Source organism: Aulonocara stuartgranti, assembly GCF_965226115.1.
Source record: "Aulonocara stuartgranti genome assembly, chromosome: 12".
NCBI classification, from domain to species: Eukaryota; Metazoa; Chordata; class Actinopteri; order Cichliformes; family Cichlidae; genus Aulonocara; species Aulonocara stuartgranti.
The window spans coordinates 5,371,361-5,388,012 of record NC_138948.1 but is presented as its reverse complement, the minus strand read 5'-3'; the positions used below and the strand labels follow the sequence as shown (position 1 = coordinate 5,388,012).

Genomic DNA, 16,652 nt, shown 5'->3' with positions numbered 1-16,652 from the left:
TGATTGAAGTAGCAACAGGAGAGGGAGGGAGAGAGAAGAGGCAGTCGCTCCATATATCGGTTGTTAAGCTTAACGTGTGGAATGCTTTACAAACATTCAGAGATCAACTTACACACTTGCTTTACTTCTCTCTGGGAAAACTTCCTCGGAAATGAAATGCTGGTTTGGTACCAAGGCTACAAATACACACAGCCGCTCTATCACGTGAGCACACTGCTCTGAGGTGCTACGGTTATGAGCCGAGTTACGCCATGTCGCAAGTTTTGCGAGGTGCTTTTTTGATATTTGATGGATCGGATTACATTTTTTATTTCTCTCCGATATCCGATCCAGTAATTTACGTCAGTATCGGACTGGTCCATCTCTAGTAAATATAGCCTTGTCCCTAAAAGCATCTACCTTCGGATGTGTACCTTCGGATCTCTGTTGCTGAGTGTAGCTCTTCCCTGCCAGCTGTGGCTCACATTTATAACATTTGTAGTTGGGTTTATTGGCTCTGCAGCAGAGTCGGACATCTCGGGCTCTGCCAGGAGATCACAGAGGATCTGTGCAGCTGGTGAAATATGTTCTCTGCTGTGCTGTGAGGCGTCATAATGTTCAGGGTTACAGTACCTGCACTGAAACGCATTATGATTCTGCAGAGCTGGTGGGAGCGCCCACACAGATTGCCTCAGTGTTAGGAGAAAGCTGCAGAGAATGAGGCTCTGTCACCGAGGTTAGCGGGTCAAGACTCACATTGTTTTTGAAATTAAGTATAGAAGAAGGAGTTTCTGACCCGTCTTCACATCCTGCACATCTGTCATAATATGTGCTCTCACACTGAAAACCTGCAGCATGCCCCAAAAATATCCAAATCCGGAGTGTGTTCTGGAAATCACATTGCAGTCAGGATAAAGGAGTGAGTGTGCACAGACTGATGGACGGGGGAGATGGTGAATGAGGCTACGGTTTCATGTTGTCAGGACTTGCATGTATTTTTCTGTACAACCCTTATCAGTTTGATTTTACATTACACAAATTTTTCATAGTAAATTAGAAAAGTGTATACTTGAGTTTTTTAATGCTTATTTTTTCCTTTTTAAGTTCTCTTTTTTTTAAATGAAAGATGTTAATGTATGGAACATTACAAATAGTAATGAGAGAGAGACTAGGATGCAAAGGTGAGTCTCAGCTTGAATCTGATTGGCTTGCTGAAGCAGCCTAACAACTTCCTGTTTAATATTTGACACAGAAATCCAAACCGACAAGCATTTTGCGTTAGATTCATAGATTGTATAAAATATGGATGTAACTTTCTGGTCAGAAAAATGTCAATTTGGAAGTGCCTTAAACCTGCAATTTATCTGAAGGTCACCAGATGGCGATAGTTGTGGTTGCAAAAACGCTTGCAATTGGCTGGGAAATGGCTTTCTTTCTGGACCTCTGTAAATACTTACGAGTTTATGGGCTCAGTTGCTCACCTTGTGTCATACTGAATAAAACCAACACTCTTATTTTGTACATTTTGGTCATACCACGTTATAAAAAGGTGGATTAGCCATGTTTTCCACGGCACATCGACTAATGTCAATCACAAATCAGCGAGCAGTCAATTTGTTTTGGGTTTTTTTGTTTTTGTTTGTTTGTTTGCATTTTTGTGTAACCAAGATGGCGGAGGCCAAACATTTTTTTTTTTTTAAATAAACCATGCTCGATGTAGACAATTGGCAAATAAATAACATTAAATGTTAAAGATTTATCAAGTCAAGCTCAGAATGAAGTTTGAAAGGACTTCACAGGCAGAAAAACATATTTAAAAATGGGAGAAAATTAAAATTTATCAACATATTGAAAATGCGAAACGTACAAATACACAAGGAAAAATCCAAAACAACCAAAACTTTAACATGCATTAAAACCAACCGAGAGAGAAGATGAGAAAGAGCGAGAGGAGGAAAAACACACAAACTTAGAAGAAAACCAAACAGCCAGCATGGTATAGATAAAGAAAATGTGCATCGGCTTGACCTGATTACTAAATGTGACTGAAACCTAACAGTTGGTGTGTCTGGTCTCTGAATATATGCTTGCTCAAATTGGATTCAGATTCATTTTTGACATTGGCTATTTGAGAGTTTGGCCTCATGCTTGGAACAAGCTGCATCCTGTTTTGAATGAGCTTCATTCTGCTGAAAGTCCAGCAAACAACCCTTGTAGTAATACAGCTTTCTAGAAAGGAAATGAGCGTGATGCATTGATTACTTGACAGTGCAATTCTGTCGGACACCTGGCAACAAATCTCCTGGGAAAGAAACTAAAACAGCCAGGCTATAGGCTTTTGTTTTCCCCAAGCTTTTGGTAGTTTTTCTCTGCTTAAGTGGTGGATGGTAAAACTGGAAAATACAGAGGAACTATACTTCACAAAATAAATTCCTGAGAGAGAGGGTCATGGAAACAAAAACTAAAACATGAAATCATGTTAATTTTATTCTCATTAGTTTTTGAGCCGTTTTACTTTAGTTTGCAGGTATCACTTCAGAAGCAAATCTCAAGTGTAGGAAACAGTGTCATTCTCAGCACTTGGATTATTATGAGAGAGTCTGGATTGTCTTTTGTCGTCAGATCAAATGTTAGTCAGAAAAGCTTTGTATAAGAGAAAAAGCCTTTTTCTTCTCTTCTTCCCATCCCCCGCTGGTGCAAGCTCACAGGATTGCGCAGGGCATTATTTGAAGTCTTGTATGAACATAAAAGCCTGCTCATAAAAGTTCCCTGCAGTGAAAACGACCTAAATAAACACAGCCCTGAAATAAAACTCTCCCCAGGTTCAGCTAACCTTTCCTCAGAATGGAGGATGGGGACAGGAGAGGCTAGAAGAGGCATTAGGGACCGAGTGCCTGAGCATGGGATGGTTTTGTAGTGGCAGAATGCAGCTATTTGGTGGATGTAGTTGTCCAGAGTGCATTACAGCAGCATGAGTGGTTGCATTTTTAGCCAGGCTACAGTCTGACCTCTGACGCTGGTAGTGATGGTAGTGTTTCAGTCCCACTGGGGATGGAACCAGTAGCACTTCTGCCTTTCTGCACACACAGTCGCACACATTCACAAAGGTTGTATGTGGAAGTTGTCTATTTGAATTTCAGTGAGATTTCTGAAAATATCTTGAGCTGTGAAGCTGTTTGTTTGTCTGAATGCATCATTCATTCATACCTTAGTCGCCTACTGTGGCTCACGCAATCCTAGCAATCTCTTACAACATCCTATATTCTGCCAGTTGTGTTTCTAGTTTCCAATCTTCTGACTGACACCAGGTTTACTGCATCTGCTCACGTCTCCTATCGGATTGCTTTCTGTATATGGCCACATTCAACAGAACATGTAAAATACAAACTAAGTGTAACACATCCGAAAATGTGATCTGCAGTATTGAAAATACTGTGTTATTCAGGCCACTCTCATTCCAAAATCTTGTGACGGTTTGTGTAACACATCCCAACCACCTAAACATTATTACTGCCCAGGGCACACCCAGATCTCATCAACCTCTCCCACAGTTCAAGGAACGTGCTCAGAAAGAGCCCATAGCTGAGTGACTGTCCAATAAAAGTATCTGAACATGTGTCAGAACAAGCCTGATCTGCAGAGGTCCCAACCCACAAGCCACAGTGCATCCTCTGCCAGTGGTGTGTGGTAGACACCAGAGGTCTTTTGTCCGTACCGCAAAATATGAGAGCTGTTGTGAAGCATGAGTGGGACCTACCCACTGTTACATGGTTTTAATTTTATAGCTGATCAGTGTGCAGACATTGTTTTTTTGGGCTCAGCCTATGACCTGTGCTTTTTTGCAACAAGCCTTGCCACTATCGCCCTGCAATAAAAGCTATTTTCAGTTTACTCTTTACCTGAACCATTACACACCTGTGCACACCAAGACAGAACATGATCTTAATATAAAAAAGGTGGCTAAATGGACCCCAATGACAGTGTAGTTCACTACAAATCATGCCAAACATATCAATAGTGTCCTTGCAGTTAGCTACAGTAATTAAGGATGCCTTCATTTCTTTGCCATAGCTGTTGCTTAATCCTCCTCCTCCTGGTTTGTATGTTTTTTTTAAATTCATGCATTGAAGTGCCACATTTCATTTTACAACCTTTCGAAGCCCCTGTTGGTAAAGTAATGAGAGCTCAACAGCAGTGTTGTGGGATGGTCACGACATGGGAAGATATAACTGGAGAATTCCTTTCACATTCAGTCTAATTTAGAATTCACGTTAATGTAAATCTAGACTACAGGATACTTTTAATTCTTATTGTTGGTTAAAAACATATTTTAATACATTTTAAATGCACATAATTTGCTTTGTTTTTCATGTAACTTGCAATAATTAAAGAAAGTGCCTCACAGAAGAAAAATCAAGCAAATATAATAAAAGTGTCATCACACTTGTTGGCAGATGCTAAATATTAAAAGCCTAGGTCTGGATTATGATATCTTTGTGCTCCTTATTATTTAATTAGGGACATGTAAGATCCCTTCGTGTAACTGATCCCCCTCTCTGTGCCTGTCCTCACAGCCAAGTTGTTGCCTGGCTCGACCCTCCTCTGTTATAAATAACCAGTCCTCATAAGCAACTAAGGTTATTTGTATTCCATGTGCAACAAGCACTGCATTTGTACCACGTCACTGAAGCGCAGTGAAACTAATTTTGCTTTTGTTGCTTAATTCTTGCAAACATTTGTCTTTGACAGGAGTTTAATGATGTTAATGACTGTTTGACAGAATCAAATGAAATGCATTTGCAGAGTTTTTGTTCTTGCCGAAGCTCTGAGATTGGGGAGTGCGTTTTAATTTATTGTCCTATAATGTGGGTGTTTTGAAGCCCTTTGAGACTCTAGCTGTGATTAAGTTTATGCAAATAAACCTGACTCAAAGAGAGTGGATGCATTTAACGCAGTGTTTACATCCTTTATTATGCAGGCTTTTCAGTGTAAAACATGTCAGTCCAATGATAAAAGTTGTGTGGAAAGTGTATTTTTTAACAGTCTTGCTTGCTAGTGCTCGCTCCCTGGCCTGCTTTTTACTTTTTTTTTCTTTTCTTTTTTTTTTTTAAATCATCATTGTCTTTTTGTCACATGCTGAGCTCACCATCTGCCACTGCTGCAGTATCGTCAACGTCCTTAAAAAGTCATTGCTGTATACTTAATTATCTTGCTTTAATCACCTGCCCTCTTCAGGGAGATGAAAGGTTATTAGAAAATGAGCCCACACGGGGATTTTATTAAAACTGAAGCACAACTCTGTATGCAAGTGTATATACAGCCACGGTTGGGGATGTAGGTCCTGTTGTCCTTGTACCATGTGCTTCTTTTTTTCTTTTTCTTTTTATATGTGGTTGAAGCTACATCCATCACACTTGAATCCTTCCTCTGGCTGTATTTATATTAGTTCTGTATGACTTGTTTGTGTTGTTCTGGTTTTTGTAGTGTGATTGATTTTAGATCCTCCTACAGTTCTGATCAATTCCACTTTTAATCATAAAATGCTGATTTAAGAAAACAACACAGTCAATGAGATAATTTTGTTTTTGAGCATATTGAAGTTCCGACATGTCACGTCACAAGGAGGCTCGCCTGCTCTTTCTTAACGAAATTAATATAATATAATATAATATAATATAATATGATATAATATATGACACTAAATAATGGCACATTAATCAGCTGCCTCTGTAGTGAGTTTCCTTGGGATACCTCTGGGATCTTGGACTGCAGCGGTAGTCCAAGGAACACGAGGAAATCACCCAAGTAATAGCAGTGTGTTTACCTCCACCTGCAGCTCTGTAAAACGGTGAGAGCAATTTTGAATTTTTCTATTATTTTGTCTGCAAATGTGTCACTTACACGAGTGTAGAGAAACCCGTGGCCTGGTCCTCGGTCTGTCTGCCAACAAAAGAAGTGGTAACTACATCACCTTACTGCGTCCTCCATCCTCTTCCTCCTCAGTAATCCATCACTGGCACTCAGTCAAATCACACTTTTCATGCTAGAGATGTGTTAACCAAATGGGAGCAGAGATGTAGCAGAAAAGTGGAGTGAGGAGGCCTGAATCCTGTGGCAGAAATGCAGCTCTCTTAGTGTGAGAAGCAGGCTCGTTAGCATTCATGTGTTGCGTTCCTGGTCTCTCACACGTAGCAACATCCTCCATTATTGAGCAGTAGTAAATGCTTTGAAGTTGTGCTGTTTGGGGAGTTTGTGCTCCAAAAGAGAGTAGGAGTGGGGACGCGAGGCTTTGAAAGGCAGAAATCTCAGCTAGTTATTGTGTTGTATTGATCAAAATCCTTTTTCCTGATATTTCTCTGCCCACTGTTGCACTGTGTTTTTTCCTTTTACTGGATGGTAAAAAATGGCTGTTCCACATAAAGCAAAAGAAGCAGCAGCACCACCAGCCTGCTCTGGTCTGTCATTGAAAACAAGGTCAAGGTGACGGAGAATCTAATTGACGCTTGGCTCAACCCCGCCAGTCCCCCCGGGATGTTTAACAGCAGCGCTGCTCACTCACCCTCCTGCACCGCCATTGCCACGTGGTTACACCACAAGCTGCGACTTGCATCTCATTAGCATTTGACAGTGTGGGCCAAAGCTGCAGTTTCATCTAATGCATTTAATGGTGAGACTATATTCAGAGTAATTTAATTAATGCCTTAGTGTGAGTCTGCGGTCAGATAACATTAAAACAATTTCACAGCAGCGTCACAATCAAAGTGGTGTGTTTCAAATTGTTAATAGCTGGTTTATTTTTATTCACAATAGGGAGCACATCTTTGATATCATCCATATTAAACATAAAGCACCATCAGTGGGTGAATTTTTAGATTATTATAGCCAAATAACTTACACTTGGTACATGGTACATGTTTACAGGTCTGTGATTTGAAGGAGTTGTTGAGCAAACTGAAGAAATCCTATGGATGTCATCATATATCTTTTCTTTCTGTTTTTCTCTTTAATTTTGACTGTTTATTATTCTGCACATGTGAGAATTCAACCTGGTAAATATTTTCAAGGTGCAGTTGCTTAGTAGCGCCACATGGTAGTGGAAAGGCAGTTCCTGTTAATAACGTTGGACAGAAATTGGAGGCAGCCAAGGGTGTAGCAGGAGGTAGCCCTCGGCGAATGGAGCTAAGGGACTAAAATACTTATTTCTACATTTACACCTGCTTCTAGACTTTTTAAAAATAATTTTAATTTTCACAAATGTGAAATGGATGATCTGATTGGATTTATAACAGGACAGATTCCCCTGATTGCATTAATTTCCAAGCAATAGCTAGAGATTAAATCACAACAGAAACTTGGGTGCGTAACAAGCTGCTGACTTTCTTGTGTATAAAGTACAAAATCCAGAGTCTAAATTCCTGAATATATTAGAAATATTTTTGGTAAAGAGTTGTGGAAAGACACTGATATGTTTTGCTGAAATATTCTGCTCTTTTAAGACAATACGTTTATTGGTTTATTCATTCTTTTCAGTTATTGTGGAATGGAAAGCAACATTTCAGCAAAGAGTCGACCAATCACACACATTACTAATGCAAACTCCTCACAGAAAGTGGTTATGAAATTCAAATCTAGAAACAAATAATGCGCCATTGTGGCACCTATAAAAAAGAAAATCACTGCTCAGAATAATCCCCCCTGGGATTTACAGAGTATGTGATAGGTTACAAAAATTAGGTGGTGAATGATGGTTAGCTTTCAATTCAGTTTCATTCAGTTTCATTTCATTTCAAATCTCAAACAGTCACCTCAAGGCACTTTATTTTGTAAAGTTAAAGCCCTAAATTATTAGAGAGAAAACTCCAACAATTGAACGATCCACCCGTGAGTAGGCAATTGGTAACAGTGGGAAGGAAAAACGTCATTTTAACAGGAAAAATCCTCTGACAAAACCCGGCTCAGGAAAGGCCAGCCATCTGCCAAGAGAAGAGAGCAGAGGAAGGTGGGACAAAAGAGACGCAAACGAGAGAGCTGGAGTTTAAAATTACTGACACATAACTGTAAACAGGACTTTAACTCGGGAGATTGTGGTTCATGCCCTGTGTTATTACTAGAGATGGCACGATACCACTTTTTTATGTCCGATACCGATATCATAAATTTGGATATCTGCCGATACCGATATGAATCCGATATAGTGTTTTTTAATCAACAAAACTGTTTTTTAAAATATCTTGCTGCATTTTGTATAAGTTCATACTCAAGTTTAAAACAACAACTACACTAAAGCTATTCTGTTATACCTGTATACAAAAAAAATATTTCATAGTTCAGCAATACTGATCAATCTAATAAACTTAAACCTACACCATCCTCCCTATTCTGGTATTTTAAAGAGTACTTAGCATAAATATTAAGCAACCTAACTAATAGGGTTCCAACTCCCAGCAACAACAAAAATAAATAAATAAAAAATAGGGAACCACCCCTCACGCTCCACCTCATGATGCTTAATCGACGTAATCAACCTTAATTTGATGAAGTGTGAAAAAAATGCACAGAAATCAATTCTTTTTCAAGAAATATTAAATAGATTCAACATCTTTCTTCAACAAAATTGCAGACTGCACAGATGGTACCTTCCCAAAGGAAAAAGTACTATAGCTTACTAGGGTATATATATTAGACTTAATAGTCACTATATACAGTAATTGACTTCTATTCATTTTACATCAAATTAAAACTTTGGGTGTCAGATAATTATTTATTAAAAGCTAGACATTTTAAATGAGAATAAGAAAGAAAAGTATGTCTTTGTGCCCCCTTTTCCCTGTTAATGCCCTATCGGCCCCCCTGGCTAACCTTTGCTAGATCCGCCCCTGCACAGTTACCAGCGTCAGCTACGTAGAAAAAGATCCTCGAGTAGAAAGTAATAATAAATAAATTCTAACAACAGCTTATCAAGCTTAAACGTGCTGCTGTTGTTCAGCCGCTGGTTTCCTCTTTCTGGTGCAAAGTGGGCCAAAAACAAACAAGACAGACGGACTCCCGACAGAAAAGCCGATCAGCTGATCATTAAGCAGTTTCACGATTGAAGTAGCAGCCGGAGAGTGAGAGGCAGTCGCTTGTTAAGCTTAACGCAGGAATGCTTTACAAACATTCAGAGATGGACTTACACACTTGCTTTACTTCTCTCGGGGATAACTTTGTCGGAGATGAAATGCCAGGTTGCTAGCGAAGCTCCAAATGCTATCCAGACCACCGACAGGTCCCGCATGCCACAGCCGCTCTATCACGTGATGCATACTGCTCCGACGTGCTAACGTTCTGAGGTGAGTTACGGCGTGTTGCAAGTTTTGTGAGGTGGTTTCGTGATATTTAATGGATCGGATTACATTTTTTATTTTTCTCCGATATCCGATCCAGTAATTTAGGTCAGTATCGGACCGATACCGATACGTAATATCGGATCGGTCCATCTCTAGTTATTACCATTTTTTTATTTTCAGAGTAGAATTTCTGAAACAACAGTGGAGTCTGTGGCAGATTGACGTCAGCAACGTCAGATTTATGTCCCGCCCTCACATAAAAACTAAAAGATGTGGTGGATTTGTGGAAAGTGTGGTTCCACTCCAATCTTTGCTTTACTCTGATGCTTTTCTGAAAGTTTTCTCAGTTTTCATACCTTCTGTTTTAAGTCCACTATAGTTGTACGAGGATGGAAGATTTGTGATTAATAGATGTGCAACATGGAGCACAATGTCCAAAAATGTGACATTTGGGATTATTGTTTAAGTCTTGATAATGCAGCTTCACATTTATAGCATGTAGCTGATGTTTATTCAGAGCAGCTTAGAATAAGCTCTAAATCCTGGATCACCCACATTATAAGCAACAAACTGTACAAATACAAAGATTAAAGCAATACCAGCAATCCAACAAATGAATAAACTCTCTGAGTGTGTGGGTGTAACAAAGGTTAATGGAGGACTTAATCTTTATATTTTGTCTCCGCAGTGAGACTCTGACCGAGGAGCCGACAGTCGAGAGGTGTTCGACTGCATGAAGAGGCCGAGTGACGGGACTCTGGTCCTCACCTAAACCCCTCCCACGACCTCTCCAAAAGCCTGGACATGGTGAGTCTCCTGATTATGTCTGGTGTTTGTATATTTTGTGTGTTTAGCTATCAATAGTGTGTTTCCAGCTGTTATATACACATATTCACCTGTAGTGTGAACACTGATCAGGTACATGATCAGTCAGCACGATGACCGATCATGTCTACCTCGTTCAGGGAGAGGAAAAATACATTGAAAACAAAATTAAAATGCTAGAATTCTCCAGTATAGCACGACAATTTGATAAGAAGAATAACTCTACTTTTCCATGTCCTATTTTTGAGAAAAAGCTGATTGGATGATGCCCTGTGATCTTATCACCCCAATCATAGCTGTTATTAATGGTTATCAGTCACATACACATCCCCAGCGGGCATCTTCTCTCCCGTTGAGCAGGCTCCATAGACTCTTACCATTCATTGTAACCACTGACCAGCGGAGAAAACCAGATTATGTAGACATCTAGTGGTTGTGTGAAGAAGTGCATGTAAAAGCTCTGATGGTAAATGCTGTGATAAATGTTGTGACAAAGTTTAACAGGCTGGGTTTTAACCCAGACTGTGATTTATTTTTTATTTCCTCACCCTAGAGCTAATTGTCAGCAACTGCAGTTCCTCTAGAGGCCACTTGAGGCTGTTCAAAGGGAAGTAAATCCCTACTGACTCCCAGGTTACAATGATAAACTTTACAGCTAAAATAATAATGTACCACAAAAAAGGTTTTGGCCTGTATGCCTTGTTCCCTCTTTATATCGGCTTTATGGTGGATTGTTTCTTCTCCACTGTTGCTAAGGCTTTAGGTGTATGAGCAGTCAAACACCTAGTCATACAACACGGGCAGCTGTTCTTGTGATGCTTGTGGTTCTTGTGCCCTTTGGACCATTTATAATGGAATTATAATGGAATTATCTAACAAATAATTCCAGGAAGTTTGGTCTTGAGATTAGTCTGTCAATAGACTACTTGCACTAGGGCATGTGACGTATTTCCGTTTCCAAATAGTACCGCTTGTGCGTTTCCGGTACGTTTGCTTATCTATCGGTAGCTATGCTAATGTCGCTTCAGAATGAGTATAAAAAGGAAAGTATTTAAAACAGAACATTTTCAAAAACAGGAGAAGAAATACTCCGAGCATTGCTGTGTCCCACTTTGTTCAGCTTCAGCCAAATTTAATGGCATACTAAGTTTTCATGCCTTTCCGACCCATTCCGACTTGAGAAGACAATGGCCGGTAAACATACACCGGGATCATTTCACGATCACCTCTCACACCAGGGTCTGCTGCAGACACTTTGCCAGTGATCAACTCATAGAGCCAACAACCCTCGATGGTCGAAGGAGGCTTATTAAAGGTGCTGTACCAACACTTTTTGAGTGGAATGGCTATAAAGTTGAACCACCGCGGCGTAGTGTTTGGGAGAGAACGGAGCGACGCCCTGAACTAGTTCCTCCTGACGATCAAGAAGAGCAAAGTCTTACAAGAGATCATGACTACTGCTCAGTCCCTGAGCCGTCTGCATTGGACATATCTGCATCAGCTGCAGAAGACCTGTCCAAAGACGTGGAGACTCTGAGGAAGGAAATACAGGAGTTACGTGTCCAGCGAGAATTTGGGTTACAGCGTTTTGCTGGCTCTGACACTGACATCCGATTCTATACCAGGTACACCTAAGTTCTATTCAAGCTAACTGTTTAAAATATACCAAGGTCACCATCAGTTAAATTTCGAAAGTTTTTCCAGTCTTAATGAAAACAAAATAGATATTTACTTTTCATCTCTAATCTGTATGCTGGTTCGGTTAGTGACAAGGAACTATTCAAACAATCAGGCATTGCTGAGAAGTTGACTGAAGACATGGCAGTGATGGTAGATAAGGGCTTCCTAATCACTGATTGTTGTAAATGCAAAGTGTACTGCCCACCTTTTCTATCTAAGCAGAAGCAGATGCCAGCATACCAGGTTAAGGAGACGCAGGCCATAGCCAGACTCAGGGTACATGTGGAGCGAGTCATTAGGAGGATCAAACAGAACAAACTTTTTGATAGCATCATTACCATGTCACATGTTTATAATATCAACCAACTGTTTGCAGTGGCATGTATGCTGTCAAATTACCAGAACACAGCATTAGTTAAAAAATGGGTTAAGTGAGACAAGATGGATTTTTCCCAAGACACCAGTGCCAGTAACTTGTGGAAAATGACCTGCAGCTGAGGCCACTACAGTTGCATTTCTTCCTTCTCAGCTGACAATACTTGATTACAGAACTGGTACTTGAGTGCTGATAGTTGAGTTTCAGTTATTGATAATTCAAATTCATTGCAAATGTTTAATGTTAATAATACTGTTTAATTATATTACTATATTACTATTCAGATTCAACAAAACTGTTTATCAAAATTATAAAGTAAATCACTAAATCGTTTTAAAATCATAAGTGACATTGAGCTTTTGGAACATCAAAAATACCATTTGTCATTTTCTACAGTTCAGTTGTGTTATTGTCTAAATGTATATCAGTATGCTAGGCATGGAGTTTTAAATACTTACCATGTAAATAAGTTCTGCACAAATTCAACGTTTTAATGTGTGTTTTTAAAAATTAAATTGATGCCATTGCTTAAATAACAGTTTATTGATGTCACATAAAGGTAACATGTAACAACAAAAGAATTCATGAAATATATTGAAAATAAAACATCAGTTATTTTGTTCCAGCCAGCCTGAAGGATCTGTTTTTCTTTTTGCTATGTTTTCACTGTTCATTTTTTCAAACACAGGTATCTTGGCATATATATGTAAAAAAAGAAATAGTCTGCCTTTTCTCTGATTGCATTGTGCACATCTGTATCCATGTATATTCTTTGCACTAGGTAGTCCTCTTGTGCCCACACAACAAAGTCACACCACTGCATCCCACTGATGAGCAGTTGTCCTTGCACTTGCCAGTAATATGCGTGGCTCTTTTTTAGTTTAGGGGTACCACATTCCATCTGCACATATTTGCAGTCAATAAAGTTTTGTACATTGGGACATTTGAATTCGACGAAGCCAAACTGGGGGTATTCATTGGGGTCAAAAACAACACCATCAGGAGATGCAGCAAGCAATGGGGTGAATGACCAGACCACAGGGTGAGTAGTTAACATTCATTAGCCTACTATACTCTGCTGCTATTGCAGGCTCCATCTCAGTTCCTCTCCTCATGTCTGCTGTCTGCCTTGTTCCCTTCAATATACGCTCTGCTAGTGACTCGGCCGAGCTCTGGCCTCTGACGTGACACACCTCCCGAAACCTAGAGGCAGTCACTCTGGGCCTGCGGAGCTGATGCCACTCAGACGAAGAGCTTTGCTCACGTGTAGCTTCCTCTATTTTGTGAGCCATTTCCAGAATTACAGACAAGCTTTTCAGATGCAGAAGCTCTTCTTCTGAGCACACAAACACACAATCTGATGGCAAGATGTCATACCCCTCCAGAGGCAAGTGCGGTGTTGGTGGTGCATCGCGGTGTAGTGTGATGTACCGGGTTGTCAAAACCGGCTGCTGATATGACAGAACACTGCCCTCCTGCACCAGCCCAAAGGCACTTTCCACAAGGGGCTTGTCAGGTCTCATGTTCATTGTGGTCACAAGTGGCCTGTCCTCAATATTAAATTTTGCATATGCCTCCGTTATTCTGAACAAGCAGGGATCTGGTAACGGACCCACCATGCCTCTGTAGAAGCCACTCCTAAAGAAAACATCAATGACAATAATGTAAGGAAGAAGGTTGTTATACTGAACAACAACTAAACTAAAAACTAAAAGGTGTAAAACAGTGGTGCATAAGTTAGAGACTGGGATGTATATGTACATGACTGAGTTAGCAGTCTTCAGAAAGTGTAATGTTGTATGTAAATTAATACCTATTCTGACACATGTATGTATGAAAAAAATAGCAACATACATTTGTAACACGTGAAACCAAATTTTACAAATGTAATTACCGTACTCCAGTCTGGGCCATCCTATTTGGTACCGGCTTAGTGAAGATCATGGAGTTGATGGGTCCTGGCTTCACACCCTAACAGAAGACACATTTACTATGGATGGTGTTGCTGTTCATATGTAAACATGGACTAATTCAAAAACTTTAACCTCATTTAAATTACCACTGTCCGTGGCTTGTGCCATTGCTGTTCAGATTCCGTGCAGCTATGCACAGGGGGGGACAACCGGCACTCTGAGTTGTGAGTAGTGTGCTGTTTGGAAGAGCAGTGCCACTGTGTGATTGCACATAACAGCGCCTGCCACACAGGAGCACTGGCTATGTGTCAGTATCACCGGCGATGAATCCAGAAGCTTAATCTAAGAAGAAAGAACGAAAATTAAAAATGTAACATCTTCATGGAAGAGCCGAACAGGAACATAGTTCAGTGTTATGGTTACGCACCCTCCTGAATGCTTAGTGTTTCCTTCTCTCCCTATTAAAACAACTTAACCATGCTTGATAACTGTAATAACTTAGATTGTGTATATTTGCAGTATTAACTTGTTGTCAAATGTTTCTGATCACCCAAACACACGTTGATTTAACTATCTGACTAGTCAAATTAGGAGTGATAAAGCAGGGAGACAAGGAAAACATTCAAGTTGATGGGCCTTTAGGAATGAACTTAACTAATGCTTAAATGAACTGAACCCCACTGAACGGGGATTAACAACTTTACACAGCTTCCTGCCTACACTTAGTCTGTGTGGTGCCTCACTCTTCCTCATTGACCTGTAGCACAGGGCTCTCACACCGACCTCCCCTGACAACCTGTCTTTATTGGACACTGAATAAAGATACAAGTACCATTAGCATTATTTCTGTATTACTCATTTCAGCATGTCTTAAACATATATATTTTACACTTAGCAAGAGTAGCATTAGGTAGTTAACTACCTCCATAGTTAGCCAACTACCTAACGCCATTATAACAGTGTCTAACTACAAAAGTGACATTAGTTAAGAAAACCTCAACTATAGTTTAGGACGACATAAAACACCGTTTAAGAAAACATGTAATGTAGAGAACTGACATCAAATGAAGGACATAGCGGAGTAACGTAGTGTTTGCATTTGACGTTAGCTAGCGTTTCTTTGTCAGTTAATTTACGTTTTCTTACCTTCGTAGTTGTGTATATATGATGCAGCATATAACTTAAATCCTTTATCTAATTTGCTGGCGGGGGTAGTCGTCACTCTGCAAATCCGATGAACATCGGTGATGTTCAATTTTGGGAGCTCTTGTAGGCAGCGAGTGTAGCACGTCGCCATGGTTTAACCGCACCGGAAGCACTGGGGCAGGACTACATAGAACGCGGAAGTGTTAGTGCAAGTAGTCCATTGGCACTAATTGGCACGCAGGCCTCTGGGCTTTCACAACGCAGTCTTGTACTTAATGAATGACAACAAGATAATCACTGCATATTGGGTACTTTCAGAATTGCCTTAAACTTTTATGGCATAGGTTCAAGAAGCATTTGTCATGAATTTTAGTGCATGTTGACATGATAGCATCACACAGGTGCTGCAGATTTTTCAGCTGCACATACATGATATGTATGTTCAACACATCCCACAGGTGCTCTGTTGGGTTGAGATTTCAGAGATGCTGTTCTGCTTGCTTTGGTTGAAAGCAGTCATCTGACACTAACAAACACGTCACATTCAAAGACACTTAAACTGCCTTTCTTCCCCATTCTGATACTAATTTTGAAATTCAGCACACGACCTTGACCATGTCTATGTGCCTAAATTCACTTATTTTTACAACCATATGATTGGGTTGATTAGATATTTTACAAACAGTTTATCAAGTACACCTAATGAGGTAGCTGGTAAGTCTAGTCTATGAACCAAACAGAATTTGTGAAGGAAATGTTGTTAAATTGCAATCGAATGATGGATCCAGGCACCGCCACACCTCCAGCCTTCAAATGTAGATTTTTGTTGTTTTCTTTCTGACTCGAGACACAGCAGGAGAAGAAAATAACCACATTTGCATTAGAGTATACAACACTTTAAGCAGAAGAGGCCACCTGCGTCTGATAACGACTGATAACAGTCATTTAGTTAAGTAACGTTTTCACACTCATCCTGATGGTAAAGATTCTCTGAGGTAAACAACATCCAAGGAGTAGAGTCTTCAAGTACTTTTCTGATAAAAGTGAAGCATTAAACACAGTAATGGAGTCCAAGTCTTACACTCTCACCTGTCAGGCTTTTAAACCTCTGAATCACTTTCTCTTAAAGTCGCAGTTTGCACCCGGTCCTTTTGAGCTCCAAACAAAACCGTTTTGAATGGTGCCAGTCAATCATTCCTGGTGCTGAAGGACTCACTAAGAATGGACTGAAAACAGTCTTTACCATCAGACAACCCCCACCTTTTATTATTAGCAGAAAGTATCATCCTGTATGTGTCAGCCTGTAACATTTTGTGTTCACGCTACTTCCTAAGTTTTGTTTTTAACCAAACAGAAGATATTATCTATTGCATTTTTGTTTGTGCACTCACCAGAAATAATGTCTTC

General features: G+C 40.0%; 2 protein-coding genes across 3 annotated transcripts in view; one reads left to right on the top strand and one right to left on the bottom strand.

Moving 5' to 3' along the window:
* The window catches only part of LOC309718381 (spermatid perinuclear RNA-binding protein-like), a 102,458-nt gene that overhangs the window by 30,403 nt on the left and 55,403 nt on the right, over positions 1–16,652 (top strand). For both annotated transcript variants that reach the window (XM_082553536.1, XM_082553537.1), the window contains exon 2: positions 9,994–10,112. In XM_082553536.1, the coding sequence (XP_082409662.1) occupies positions 10,110–10,112 (3 nt within the window). In that variant the 5' untranslated portion in view covers positions 9,994–10,109. The remainder of the gene's footprint in view (positions 1–9,993; positions 10,113–16,652) is intronic.
* On the bottom strand, positions 12,711–14,404 carry LOC309718389 (uncharacterized protein). Its single transcript, XM_082553557.1, has 3 exons — positions 14,246–14,404; positions 14,081–14,157; positions 12,711–13,824 (listed from the first exon to the last, which is right to left on the bottom strand). The coding sequence occupies exons 2-3, from the start codon at positions 14,128–14,130 to the stop codon at positions 13,185–13,187; spliced, it is 690 nt and encodes a 229-aa protein (XP_082409683.1). The 5' UTR covers positions 14,131–14,157; positions 14,246–14,404; the 3' UTR covers positions 12,711–13,184.